A 14,374-nucleotide genomic window follows, 5' to 3' on the forward strand; every position below is an offset into this window, starting at 1 on the left:
ACAATATACCTCCACAAAACTTGCATTTCCTCTAAGACCTGTAAATCGGAAGATGCTTGTATCTCCTGTGTATCGTCAACACCGCAAGTGTCCGGGGCCCGGGGCCCGGGGCCTGGGGCCCGGCGGCCCGTCCTCGAGGGCCCTCGCGATCTGTTTGTGGACACCAGCGCCTTTTTACTCACAAACGGACAGACCGCGCTGTTTGCACAGATAGGGTTCAATATTTGAGCGTTTACTTGATACTCTTCGGTCGGTTGAAAAGTTTACTAAACTGTATTCTGTAAACTGTCGTTTTTGTGTTAAAGAAGGTTAGGCACGTTTTCGACAGACCTGGTTTTCCATCTTAAAAGATGTTATCGTGAAGAGAATAAATGACGAAGATGTGTTGTAAATCCAAATGTGTTGGAAAGTACCAAATTATTAATCTCATAAGCGTTTCCGATACCTATGTCATCTGTAGCTTGTAAGGTGAATAAATACCTCTAAATAAATTAATAATTAGTCATAATAGAAAATCAATTCAATTTTATGTTTGTGCTAGCAGGTACTTTCAATCACAGGTTCAGTGCGAAATTCTAGTATATTCAAACAAAGTGTTTTATATTGTCTGCTTCAATATTCTGCGGTCTACTTCATTGTAGTTTTAGCCTTATCTTACAAGAGGAGCTATCACTGAACCCAAAAAGTACAAGTGCGTGTACATTTGCTATTCACGTGTCCCGACAAAAAGGTCGTGTCCAATTTGTGTCAGGTCTTCAAATTGGACGGTTGGCTGAAGGGTTGTTTGCTCCAAAACTATTCAGCAATTGGAGCCCTTTCGGTCCGTGGGGAGGGCGGCGCTCATTATTCTATTTTCTCATCTCTACACGCACTCGGACTCGACTCGCCGTCGAAACTCTTCAAAGTGTTCTCAACACTTTTCTTGAGGATAAACATCGTAATAGGGGTACAGGTGCCGCGTGAGACGACACTTCTGTCCAATTTTATAGTCACACAATACTTGCTGAATTTTGAATAGTCCCTACACTGAAAAAATGGTTGGTATAATCTATGTTAAGCTTTGTTTACTTTCACTCTAATTATATAACAAATAAGTGATGAAACTAGTATCACAAAACAAGCAATCCAATCCATTGTGCTGTAAGAAGGAAAGCTGCCGCTTCCTGAAGAATTGTGAATATATCTATTAACATAACCACACCATCTTACCTCATTATACAAGGAGCACAATACATGGTTGTTCACACGGTTTCCATCCATTTGCTGCACATATTTACCTGTGTATTGTAGTGCAGTCATTACGTCATTACTGGGTGCAGCTCGCATGACGTGGCCGCCATGTTGTTGCAGCGTGCACTCTGCATGGTGGCTGCACACGCCATGCGATGCGCTCCCACAATCTTTCACAAAATTGACTACATAATAGTGTGGTTATGTAGTTTAAGGTGGATGAGTACGTATACAATGCAAGATATAGAATGATTTTCATAAATGTGCTACTAAAGAATCTACTTGTAAACTCCTGATTCTGAAATCAATTACCTATGCAAACTTTTATTTATTGATTGATAAAGTGACATGCGTGCTAACCGCCTTTGGTCGTTGAGTTATCAAATAAAGAAATGTTACTCCAAACTCTAAGCGATCGCAATAAATGTTCTGTTCCCTATTCTCTCATAACACTTATTATGTGTATCTTTTTCTAAGTAAATAATAACAAAATAGCTGGTTTCTCAACCGCTCGATAGCATTACGTGTTCTCTAGAGCCGTACATAACTGCGGTCGAGGCCTAATAACACAACACTCGACATTTCTCGGCGGCCACACACGCCCGTTCCTCGAACACTCGACAATATTCCACTAATAATAATTACACATTTATTTTCATTCAAAACTTCTCCTGACACTTCGAGATGCACCCCGTGTCACTCCTTTGTCCGACAGAACCAACTTTATAATGCTGCCACAGAAATGTTACAACGTCCTATTGTGTGCAGTGAAGGTTTAAAATCGATTGGCTTGTGTTGTATGAGTTGCGTTGTTAAGTTGGCGGGGTAAGGTGCCTACACGCTCATTAGTGTGTAGGATAAATAATGCGCGTCAGTTATTGTAGCATTGCAACAATATTAAAATAATATGGAGATAATAAGGCGCTTTGTGCCGGTGACGGGCGGAGCGGCGCGCCTCGCCAGTGCCTCGCTAGTGCCTCGAGTGGACACAAAAACTTCACAATGGAGGCGACTCGTTTGTCCCGAACTCGTAGACTAATCATTATTATCATTGAATTTATTACACGTGTAGTCCAACGGTGCGATAGTTTTTGCAGGTTTGTGCGTCAGACCTATCAGAAACGCATTGTAGTAATAGTGTTAAATATCTTTGTACTATGAATTACAATATTCATATGGATAAGGAGACTTTATTGTGATTATATTGTAACTACCTAGATAGTCTAGACGCATTAACGGCTTTGTATAACTGTTTTGTGAAAAAGTTGTGTTTTGTTTCGGACAAAATTGGTACATTCCTCTATCTTCGTATTCCAAACTTTGTTAAATCTTACAAATTGAATGTCATACTAATAAATTAATAATGGAATGTAAAACAAAAGATAGGTCGTTACATTGTAACACTCGTAGCAATTCGTAGCGTGCTACGAGCTACGCGAGCTACACCGATTTTAATTATGAGCATGCTACTTTGACAAGCGTTACGTTGATTTATTTTCCTTTGTACGATTCAGTTTTATCTGGTTAAAAAAACGTTTTGATTACATTCCTTTTGACTACAAATAGCTTTAAAATCACAAGATATCCTTAACAATTAAACCCATCTCGACACACTTAAGCCAATATATCAATGTGTCTTAAAGTAAAAAACGTGAGATAGTCCAAACAGGCACAGTTAGGCTAATATTGTAACAATGTGGGTGATTATGTTGGCTCAAGTGTGGGCCGTGACAATCGGCCGGCTGTTTGTCCAATCATACCGTGTGTTTGTATATCGTTACCTTAGGGACACTCGCATGCTCTTTGTCTTAACACGACAAACTTACACGTGTTTGAAGATGTAGTCTAAAAATGCATTTATTTATTTTTGAGCTTGGCCATTGTAAGCCTAATCGATGGATATGAAATCGATATTCATGAAATAGGCTTTACAATTTGTACAATGTAAAACAGTACAAATACGACAGCCAATATTGGCACGCTGCAATAATAATCCAATTGCTACACTCGCAATATGTCCGCACGAGCTCTCATAGTGATCCACATTAATTCGCGGCCTGTATTAATTCCCGTAATCGCATCGGAACTATTGAAACGTCCCGCATTCAAGCAAATCCCGGGAATATGATAATCGCGTATCATATTCAGTTGGCTAACGTTGCCAGTAATTAAAAAACATATTAGACGTGGCCGTCCCGGCTCAATCTGTCCGGGCACGTAATCCGATTGCTTCGCTTTCAAGTAGGTACCTTTTTAAAATAAGATTATGGAATGCTGAGTGCGATTGATAAAAACTGTGTGTGACCACGTGCGCTGTATTGGTTTTTCTTGCGCAGCGTTAAGTCGGCGCGATTTAATTAAATTACAGTATACGTGTAATTATGTGCTTATGTTTGAGATGTTGTCAATTAAGCAGGCATGTCGCTACATAATGACAGCTTGTATCGGTCGAGCTAACGAGTACAAGTAACTGCCCAATCACAGGCGCGCACCCAATTACTCGATCTCGTTTTGATTCGTCAAACAAACACTTCGATATTAGACGTGCGTCGATCATCATGACACTGTGAATAGATACTCAGAAGTACAACTCAGCACAATTGCATAGTAGATTTCAAGATATAAAAATGAATAAGATTATTCCTTGCGAACCACTTAGGTATGTTCGTGTTTCTAAATTCAACATAGTCCTAATCCGTCGACCACGAGCATATACGATGTTGAATGATAAAAACTTGCTATACTATAACTGGCCTATTTATTTGGTTAAGGAACAAACTATTGAACCTGTGATTTTGTAATAATGAGCTTCATCATTCTTGTGTATCGAATAGTTTTCAAATACTAGTCCTTCTGTACGCCATTCACGATGGTTCCGTCAATTTGTGTGCGTAATTATGTCGCTAGCAAATTGCCGGTTGGTCGGGAGCGGTCCGGTTGCGCGCCGGACACGGGCCGGCCGTCCGGTCCGCGCCAATTGCCCGAAATCGCTTATTCACGGCCGCTAGTTGCCTAGTTAGCACAGCTGTCCTGTGCTGTCGTGCCTGCTGGCCTAAATATTTATTATTTGAAACACCTCTTGTTTTTTGGGAATTTGATGAACGTATATAAAACGTCAGCCTGTGTTTTCTAATTTCTACTTCTGTACTTTGCAAATCTTATAGTAGAAACTCACCTACACATAATGTCTGACTAAAGATATCAAAACAGTGACTAATAAAAGAAAAAATAAAACAGATGTCACTAGCATTTTACGCTTACTTTTGATCTGTCTCTTTGCCTTACCTATGAGATGTAGAGTCCACTTAAAATTACCAGTAGAAATCAAAAGACCATCAGACTGTATTATATTCTCAGCTGCCCGCTCCCGCTTATTCCTCCTCCCCGCTGTCGCTCATGCCTCGCACCGCGGCTCACACACAAGCGTGTAATTTGCCGTCGACGTGGCGTCTTGTTTATTTTACACGGCGGCCGCTCATTTTCTGCTTAGCATTATATTTTCATATAGTTATTATGTTATTACCGACGCGCTATTGTTGCTCGTGACTCGACGTATTTACCTCCATATTACTGCCTTTTTATTATGTTTCAGTAGCTTCCGTTTCCTCTCAATCATGTTTAATTAACATTTCAAGTATAACAGTTTGTTTTTTGTTGAAGGCTGGCAACGGTAACATTGGCATAACCACATAACTAGGGTGAATTTGAACATGCCTCGGGTATCATTTCATTTATGATATACCAACATCATAAGGTCATCAGCGGTACAGGTAGTAGATAATTTCTAGAATTATTTTTTTAGAAGAAAAGATTCTCTAACTTACTTTCTTTGTTAGAAAGTGTCATATTACTCAACCAAGTTCTCGTTCAATATTGTTTTTATCATATTAAGGTTTTTAATTAACAGATTAGTACTTATAACGAAAAAAACTTTGATGGCATAAACTAGTCATCAGAATGACAATAATAAATTCAGAAGAGCTTGGATGAGAAGAGCAGATTTCTCATATATGTATTTTGTTTACCGAACAATTGCAATGGGCTTTCTAATTTTGTTAAGGAAATACCCTGAAACCTAGTTATCCCATAGTTTTTCAGAGTCCAATGTAATGTAATAAGTCAATAGGCTTAAAGATCAGTCTGACCGCGAGGGTCCGGTGGTAATAAAACTTATGAAGTATAACCGGGGGGAGTATTGATTCAGCGGGGGGGAGGCAGGGAGCGGAGTGAGGGGGGTGTTTGTGTCAAATTGCTGAACTGGTTACCGATTGCTTTGAGCATCAAGCACTTCTTGATGTTTTTAAGAGAGTTATTTTTTTAAATATTTTTGGAAACGATTGAACTTCCGTTTCAATTCATATAAATTATTTATTTCCTCATACTTAGTTAGTCCGTGTATGAACTTATCAAAATTATATACATAAAGGTGTGTAAAATAATGTCCAATTGAATGAATGACAACATGGCTGTTGGAAGTTTCAAATAAAATCTAGACCTTCCTTACATACCTGGACCTCATGAAACACTAAATATGGCAGAAGCAGTCAGATTTCTGATTCAAAATAGTAGAAATTTAATTTGCCTGACATTAAATGAAAAATATGTCCAGCACGAGTCGTGAAGCTACTAATCAAGAGCACAAATGAGCGGAAATCGCCCAATAAGTAGTAGGCGTAACTCCAGATACAACCCAATTACTGGTGAAAGCGTCACTTAGCCTGGCACAGCTAACCGCGTATTAACTTATTGACTAATCAAAATGTGTCCGACGCACCCCAAATTGAATAACAACCTGTTAAGGCGAGTCGCCGACAACAGAATGACGGCATTGTGCCGCAAATTGCCGCCAAATTGGGAACAGACTCGCTTCTCGCAACTCCATTTAGCCCGCGCCTGCACGTGATTGGTGGGCCCGCCCCAACCCCCCGCGCGTCTCCATTCAAACACGACCAAAGAAATGAAATTATGCAGTACGTAAATAAGAAGTGCTTTGTGGAGCTCACTTGCTTTATTTAAACTGTCAGTGGTCTGCGACGGGTATTTGCGCTTAATGACGCCTCGAGTCGTCATCCGCCGTGACTAGACGCTGATACGTCACTCACAATCACTGCTGTACGAGCCACTGGCCGCTGTAGACGTGAGCGAGGAATGTTGCCAACACTTTGTTTGGAAACACTTCGTTAATATTAATGATTTGAATGTTTATGTGGAAATTATAACGCCAATCAATAGTCTTTTATGTTTTGCATTATTGAAAAATAACGATGTTACTTTTTCTTTTGGAATTCCTACGTACTATTAGACCCTACCAACTTATACATGACCATATGTCAGAACAAGTAATTGATTTAAATATAACGTTAACTGTATTATTTGCGTTTCCTGGTAACTTAAATAATAACTTGACGTACTATTTTTTTACCGGTTCCGGCGTCGCTCAGCACGCTTTACAATGACAAACAGTCGGTTAATCAATCGGGGTTGTTAACAATAACATGTGTTAATAGTCCCAAATGTTGCGTGTCCCTAAGGGCCGGCGCTCACTTGCCACTGCGACGTTATCCCCTGTACTGTTGAGTAAGGATTAGCGCGCACTAGACGAGTGTGGGGCAACTTGTAACAGGCTGCTGATAATTATGTCAAGTGTTGTGTCCGCCGGGATGTCGCTGTTTTGGGGATGCATCATCGTTGTCGGCTTAAGTGATATTATTGCAGTGTTATTGGATTGTACAACATGTTATTTGGTAAAATAAAAGTTTGGAGGGTAGACATTCATAACGGGGGAAGTTTGGATAAATTGATTATTTTATAATATGTATACTTAGCTTGATTCATAAATCTTAAAGACATGTAGGTACCCCGTAGTAGATTCAGTCAGTGAAAGGTATATAGATACTTCTAATCAGTTCCAGTGTAGTATTTCCATGGATCAAAAGAAATTCATTTTAAATAAGCATTTCTTGAAAAAAAAAAGCTCTAAAGCTAATATGTAATGTAGGTATTCACGTAACGCAAGCATTATTTTCTGACTTTTGTGAAGGAATTCTGTTTTCAGCTCCATTTTCGCAAAAACTAAATTACCAGCTCATGTTGAAAACAAAACGGTAATTTTAAAATTAGTTTCCAAACGAAAGTAGCACTCACAACATACGAGCCTACGCAATCACACAGACGCCCGACAAATTGTTTCACAAGCAACATTACAAATACTACCCTAAATGCGACCAGCGGGGGTAGACCCCTCCGTGCGACCGGGCGCGCGTCTCAGATGCCCGGGCTGGGTACTCCGGCGGGGAGGGCGGGAGGTCAGGGTAGCCTGGTGGCTGCCACATACGAGTAATAAATTGTCGGAGCGCGCAATTCCCCGCACCATCGTTACGCATCATTAAAGGGCGCGAATGTGCTGCCAAATTAACAATTACGCGGAACCTTTGTGAGCGTATGTTAATTAGTAAATTCGGAGATCCGACGGAATGCGGCCGTCGTTGTGCGCCGAATTAATTAAATAGTGCTGAGTGTGGCGTTCGTTACTCTACCTGCTATGAGATTTTAATCTACTGCCGATCGATACCATATGTGTCTATCTCTGCCCCTCTTTGTGATTGCAAAATGTTATGCCATGGATAGAAAAATACTGAAAAGTAGAGACCATGCCTTTACCTACACATTATTTTCATTTGAACATCATCTTCTCTATAACATACCTACATAGATCTGTCTACATAAGTTTACCTTATTTCTTTATCTACAAGCGACCTCGGCTTTTCAAAAAGATTGCACGAACACCAGTAATCCGTCGCAAGTGGTCAGGCTTCACCCTTCCGTCCATTGTGTCCCTCGCACTGATTGCCACTGTAAGCCCGATAAGCTCTCTAATTTCGTGCCAATGAAGTAAACCCCCGTAAGACAGGCAGTGCCGCGGGTTACAGCTAGTAATTGTCCACAAGCAATCACTGCCTAATGCTGGTAATTCCCGGATAATCTTGTGAATTTGGTTAGAACTTCTAGGGGACTTAAACAAGATATACTTACTTTATATCTACTATGCTATGCATATGTTATGCTGTGTGTGTCAATAAATATTTGATGACTTTAATAATAAGGTAAGGTACTAATCGGTAGGTACTATGGCAGCATTTATCGTAATTTAAAAGAAAAGAATACATAGGAAATGAAAATCACAAATCTTCAACAAAGGTTCTTATTAGGTTTATACATGTTACTAGGACTTCTTCAGCTACAATTTTCCTAATTTGGTCTGTTCCTTCTAACAGCTATCGCTGAAAGATAACAGTTAATTAATTTTCTCAGCAATACCCAAACTAAGTAATATGTAAGTTTGCAGACGAAATGTATCCCCATGTATACTCAGGGACCCCCGGGTTAGCTCGCATATTCGCGTCGTTAATCTGCCGAACAATTAGTAGTCAGTTGCCGGAATCAATACTCACGACTAGTAGTATACCAAGTGTGGGTGGTGCTATTGTCTGCCGTTGTGATTAGTACTGTGCTTAAAAATATAGTAATTATTAAGTATTATATTATCAGATTACTTAGTACTGTTAGCATGCACTTGTCATCTGTTGTCAAGAAGAAATGTAAAAATCTACATAATTGTCACAGATTCTCGACTTCTCGACTCGTGTCACAGATTATAACACCGCATACACTAGTTCAATGCATTAGTGTGCACTGACACCTATATAACTTTATCCTTGCAGTACAGTGACCCCTGGCATGGCAGCGAGTGCATTCTGATCTCCAACAATTAGTCTGTCAGGCCGGCGCTCCGGCCAATCAATATAGTTCTACCGCCGGAACCCGAACTAATACTCCATGTGTAGTGGAATATGTTGAGCTTTACATGGTGTAGGCAGTGGTTGGGGAAATGAGTATTGCAGGAAATGCTGATATCAAGTGACACCTAGAGATAGTGCTAGTAGCAGTAGTTAGATTCCAGATATAATAGAATGTCAGCTGATAGCAATATCAGCAATCGAAATAGAAAAGGAAGATAATGAAAGCTGACTCTACTATTCTCAATATTTTGCTGGAAAAAAAACAGGAGCAGATTATGGCACATCCAATAGAACACAGAAATTCAGTCCACATCTAATGAACCTGCAACTAGCTTCAAACCTACGCATTTTAATTTTACAAACGATTACACGGAACAACAGTCATCACAACCGGATTACATATTCAGTGTTCTCGAGACGTTCTCGGGCTCACGACTCCCCCACGCGTCGGATTCGGCCGACATTACCATACGTCAACATGCTGAGTCTGCAATAGTCTGCAATACTTATAGTCTGCATCTAGCAGCACTTCAGCCACGCTGTGCAACTGTGCCAGTGCACACTGGAGCACTGGGGTTGGGCAATCATTCATATTTGCTGATGTTTCGATGAGAAGCTTCTTAGGACTATTAATAGGTGATTGGAATATAAAGTTCTTAGTGCCGGTTTAGGTTTCGGAAAATAATATGTTTCTGGAAATTGATTAAGGGGCATGACATAATATTTATCATAAAGGAGTCGTTTACCACGGTGCCTCTTAGTTCTTTAAAAAGGAATCAAGTGAAATAATGTAATTAAAAGGACGAATGTTACTAGTAGTAAGAAACTATTTGCAGAAAAAATGCGAGTGATTATTTAATACCTTTAAAATTATTTCTCTGTAGCAATGCCAATGTAAACAAACAAATCATTTTACTTTGAAATACTCTTAATGTAGATTTGACTAGCAGAATAATAAAGCAACAGACATGAAAAAAATATTTTTTATAACATTTTCAGGTTTTACCAAATACCGACAATAGTCAGTGCTAACGATGTCTGAAATACGATTATCCGTATGTGAAAAATATTACAATATTAATTGATAGATTTCTTTGACTATATACTCGTAGGTATTGGTTTCAAAGTGATTTTTGTGTGAGTTCAATAAATAAATTGATCTGACTTTACGTTTTTCGTAACGGAATATTTAATTTATAAACAGAAAAGTAAGCTGACTGTAGATTCGTTAAGGAGGTAAACAAAATATCTTTTTGAAAAATGTTCTTCTTCACTTATTAATTTAACAGTTAAAATTAAAACAATGATTAATGAATCCGGTAAATAAAGGCCATGAAATAAACATTTATGTTCATTAAAATTCAAATTCAAAAATCTTATTTATCTTATTACGATTCTGAAAGAAGAATAATATTATTTCATAAGAATTTATTATAATAAGACAACAGATGTGGAAATACCTCTCAGCAAACAAAATTAATCTATTCTTAACATTTCTTCATTCTCATTTTTCTTTTTCTTTGTTTTCTTCTTGTACGGTGCAAAGCAATCGATTTGACACGGTTGTTCTTTAATTACCAACAGAAACAATTGAAAATTACATTATCTTATATATGCTTCAATATATACAAATATTATGCCAACACATAGCTACACACAGAGTACATAAGACACTCCGTATATACACATAGGAAGACAGTGCTCATAGTAATATGATACAGCGGTATTAATTTGTGCGGAGTGCGCCGCTATCGGGCTTAATTAACAAATTTAATTAGAAATTAACCGTTTTGCGCGGCGGTGCGGTGCGCCCGCCCATTGCCGCATGCCCAGGGCTGCCACTGAGCACCAATATTGTACTCTACTATGTTTTTGTACTCGTATTCAAATTAGTAAATAACTTTGGTAGTATTATCTTGAAGAAAAAAGAACAAAAGGAGGTTCAAATATTAAAAATTGATTATAAAGCCAAAATGTGATTAATTTCACATTAACTTACAAATCACAATATCATTATAGCACTTTAATAGTACAGTGAGTTCAATGCTTTACAAAAAATAACCCACCTACTAAAATAAGACTAGGTTCCTCTCTATCCACACTATGGTTTATGCACAAACAGACAGACACAGTCACCACTATGTGTCAGCCCTGCTCAGCACTGTGTACAAACAGTGGCCGCTCCGCCGGTGAATTTGAAAATTTAATTTAGTTGCGTTTTGTTCCCGATAATTGGTTTGTTTTCCATGCTTAGTTATCTCGCTAGAGGGAGCCACAGCGCTCTAATGGTTATATTCGATCGCTCATTCTAATTAGAATGAAGGCTTTGTGATTTACAAAGGTTTTCTCCGAGTTCAGCCGAGATATGGATACTGGTAACTTCAGTTATTTAAATCATGCCGGGTTATTATAATTCTATTTTAAGCAAATAAAACAGAAATGTTTAACCGAACTTTTCCTTACTCAGTAGCTACTTCCTACTTAGCAAACACCTAATAACCTTTTAATAGATCACTTATTTAAAGTATACTGACTAAACTTACATGATTTTAATGTACCAATATGTCTTTCAATCGTAATGAGCAAGACATACGAACACTGAACACCCAAATCTTTCAGTGGCCGTTGATGAGTCAAACCTTGAAAAAATATTTAATATTATTATATATTTAAACACCACTTAGACACCACTGACTGTGTTTCGGATGGCACGTTAAACTGTAGAGTGTAGGTCCCGGCTGTCATTGAACATCCTTGGCAGTCGTTACGGGTAGTCAGAAGCCAGTAAGTCTGACACCAGTCTAACCAAGGGGTATCGGGTTGCCCGGGTAACTGGGTTGAGGAGGTCAGATACGCAGTCGCTTCTCGTAAAGCACTGGTACTCAGCTGAATCCGGTTAGACTGGAAGCCGACCTCAACATGATTGGGAAAAAGGCTCGGAGGACGACGACGATATATTTAAAATTTTGGTTGAGACCAAAATTATGATTTCTCATACTACTTACCGAGCCGTGCTTGAATGGACCTAAACTATCCTCTTCAATCACTCTATCTACATAAAAATGCGTAGTTTTCAGGATTTAAGCGTTAAGGGATATAGAGACAGATATATATTTTTTTTTAATTTTTACTATTTGACAATCACAATCTAACCAGCTCCATGTCCCCCAGGTGTGGTTCCAGAACCGTCGTGCGAAATGGCGCAAGACGGAGAAGTGCTGGGGCCGCTCCACCATCATGGCGGAGTACGGGCTATACGGGGCCATGGTGCGTCACTCGCTGCCGCTGCCGGAGACCATCCTCAACAGCGCCAAGGAGAACGACGCCGTCGCGCCTTGGCTACTCGGTGAGTTCGGTGAGACTGATTGTTGCCACTTACACACTTATACACTAACGTAGTGACAAACCATTTGTTTCATACATTTGTTATCAGATTTTTTACTGTCCCACTGTAGGGTACTCCTATAGGACTCCTCTTACACAGAGAAAGAGTGAGCGTTAATAGAGCGGATTGGCAAATGCACTTGAAAAGCCAAATATTTTCAGTCATTGGTGCTCAAGCTACAGAGTTTTCGGCAGCAAACTGTCAAAATAACGTGGTGTGTATGAAGCTATGAACTTTCACTATAACTGGGCTGCTATCCTTGCGGCTACTGAAAAAATATATCAAATTTTAAGCACAAACAATAAATCATTAGTCCATCATCCTCCGAGCCTTTTCCCAATCATGTTGGGGTCGGCTTCCAGTCTAACCGGATTCAGCTGAGTACCAGTGCTTTACAAGAAGCGACTGCCTATCTGACCTCCTCAACCCAGTTGCCCGGGCAACCCGATACCCCTTAGTTAGACTGGTGTCAGACTTACTGGCTTCTGACTACCCGTAACGACTGCCAAGGATGTTCAATGACAGCCGGGACCTACAGTTTAACGTGCCATCCGAAACACAGCCAATGGTGTCTAAGATATACTTAGAAAGTACATACAAACTTAGAAAAGTTGCATTGGTACTTGCCTGACCTGGGATCGAACCCGCGCCCTCATACTTGAGAGGTTGGTCCTTTACCCATTAGGCTACCACGACTTTTTTTAATAATAAATCATTAATATATCATTCAATAAAATCATTAGTATAAGCAGTTTATTTCCTTTAGCAACTACATAAGGTAAAGCCATACCTATACTGTTATACCTAATTATCGTTAGGTAATTTAATTGGTACATTTTAATGTGATACAAAGTCTAGTAAAATATGTAATCATGAAAAGGAAGTCTCAGTGGACATAATATTATTTTGTTGTACACCAACTTTTTACAAGAATTCATTTAACATGAATACTCTTTAAGGTTGCTTGTTAGCAGATCTGTCGTCGAAGTAACGGAGAGTTTCCTAATCATTGTTATATTATTGAAACTTTGATTGCTATGAAATGTTTCCAAAGGCACGATAAACTGTCATTTGAAAATAATTTGAAGATCTTTGGCAGCAGTTTGTCAGAACCCGTAAGTCTGACAACCAGTCTTACCAAGGGGTACTGAGTTGGCCGAGTAACTACCTTGTGGGAGCCAGATAAGCAGTCGCTCCGTGAAAAACACGGGTTCTCAGTTGCATCCAGTAAGACTGGAAGCCGACGCCAATCTAATTGGAAAAAAGCTACCAAATGATTATTGCTATGAAATAAACTCATTTATATTAACATATTTTATGTATTAATTTTTGAATGCCTTGTTTCAAATGGTTTGTTAGTACGGAATACACAATAATATAGTTACCTTACACAGTGCACTGTTCGACTTGGACTTTTATGATATTCTTATCCATACAGGAGGTTATATAAAATGAGAAACAAGTAAAGACTGACAAATAACTGGTTCTGAAATCGTCTCAGACACATGAATGGAACAGCTTTTAAGCAACTATCCCCAGTTAGAAGGATGTCCGGCTATTGCAAACCAAAATCCCTCCGTGCTTTGAGAAAGATTAAGCCGTTGGTCCTGCCGGCTTTTGTAAGTACTGATAGACCTTTCAGGTTATCAATATCCTGAAATTCTGACTTGTAGATATTGCCAAGAAATAAACTACTTGAAAAGCAATTACACTCATAGCTTATGATTAGTTAGACTTCACTTAGAACTTCAATTTACTTTGAAGAAGATTCGTGGTTACTTGGTTTCAACTTTGTTGCTTTAGGCTTTTACTGACATTGTTGTGTATAACCTTCCTTGATAAATAGGCTATCTAAGAATGTCATCTTTCTTTTCTAATCGATCCATTGCCAGAGGGCGCATTCAAACCAGCTCTCTCTTCACCTTTATATTATTAGTATAGATAACTACATATTCGAGGG

At 39.0% G+C, this 14,374-nt stretch overlaps 1 protein-coding gene across 1 annotated transcript in view; it reads left to right on the top strand.

The window, feature by feature from the left end:
• The window catches only part of LOC124636566 (visual system homeobox 2-like), a 79,757-nt gene that overhangs the window by 51,748 nt on the left and 13,635 nt on the right, over positions 1-14,374 (top strand). Inside the window, exon 6 of the mRNA XM_047172702.1 lies at positions 12,201-12,384. Within this exon, the coding sequence (XP_047028658.1) occupies positions 12,201-12,384 (184 nt within the window). The remainder of the gene's footprint in view (positions 1-12,200; positions 12,385-14,374) is intronic.

This window comes from Helicoverpa zea, chromosome 14 (genome assembly GCF_022581195.2).
Source record: "Helicoverpa zea isolate HzStark_Cry1AcR chromosome 14, ilHelZeax1.1, whole genome shotgun sequence".
Classification (NCBI taxonomy): Eukaryota; Metazoa; Arthropoda; class Insecta; order Lepidoptera; family Noctuidae; genus Helicoverpa; species Helicoverpa zea.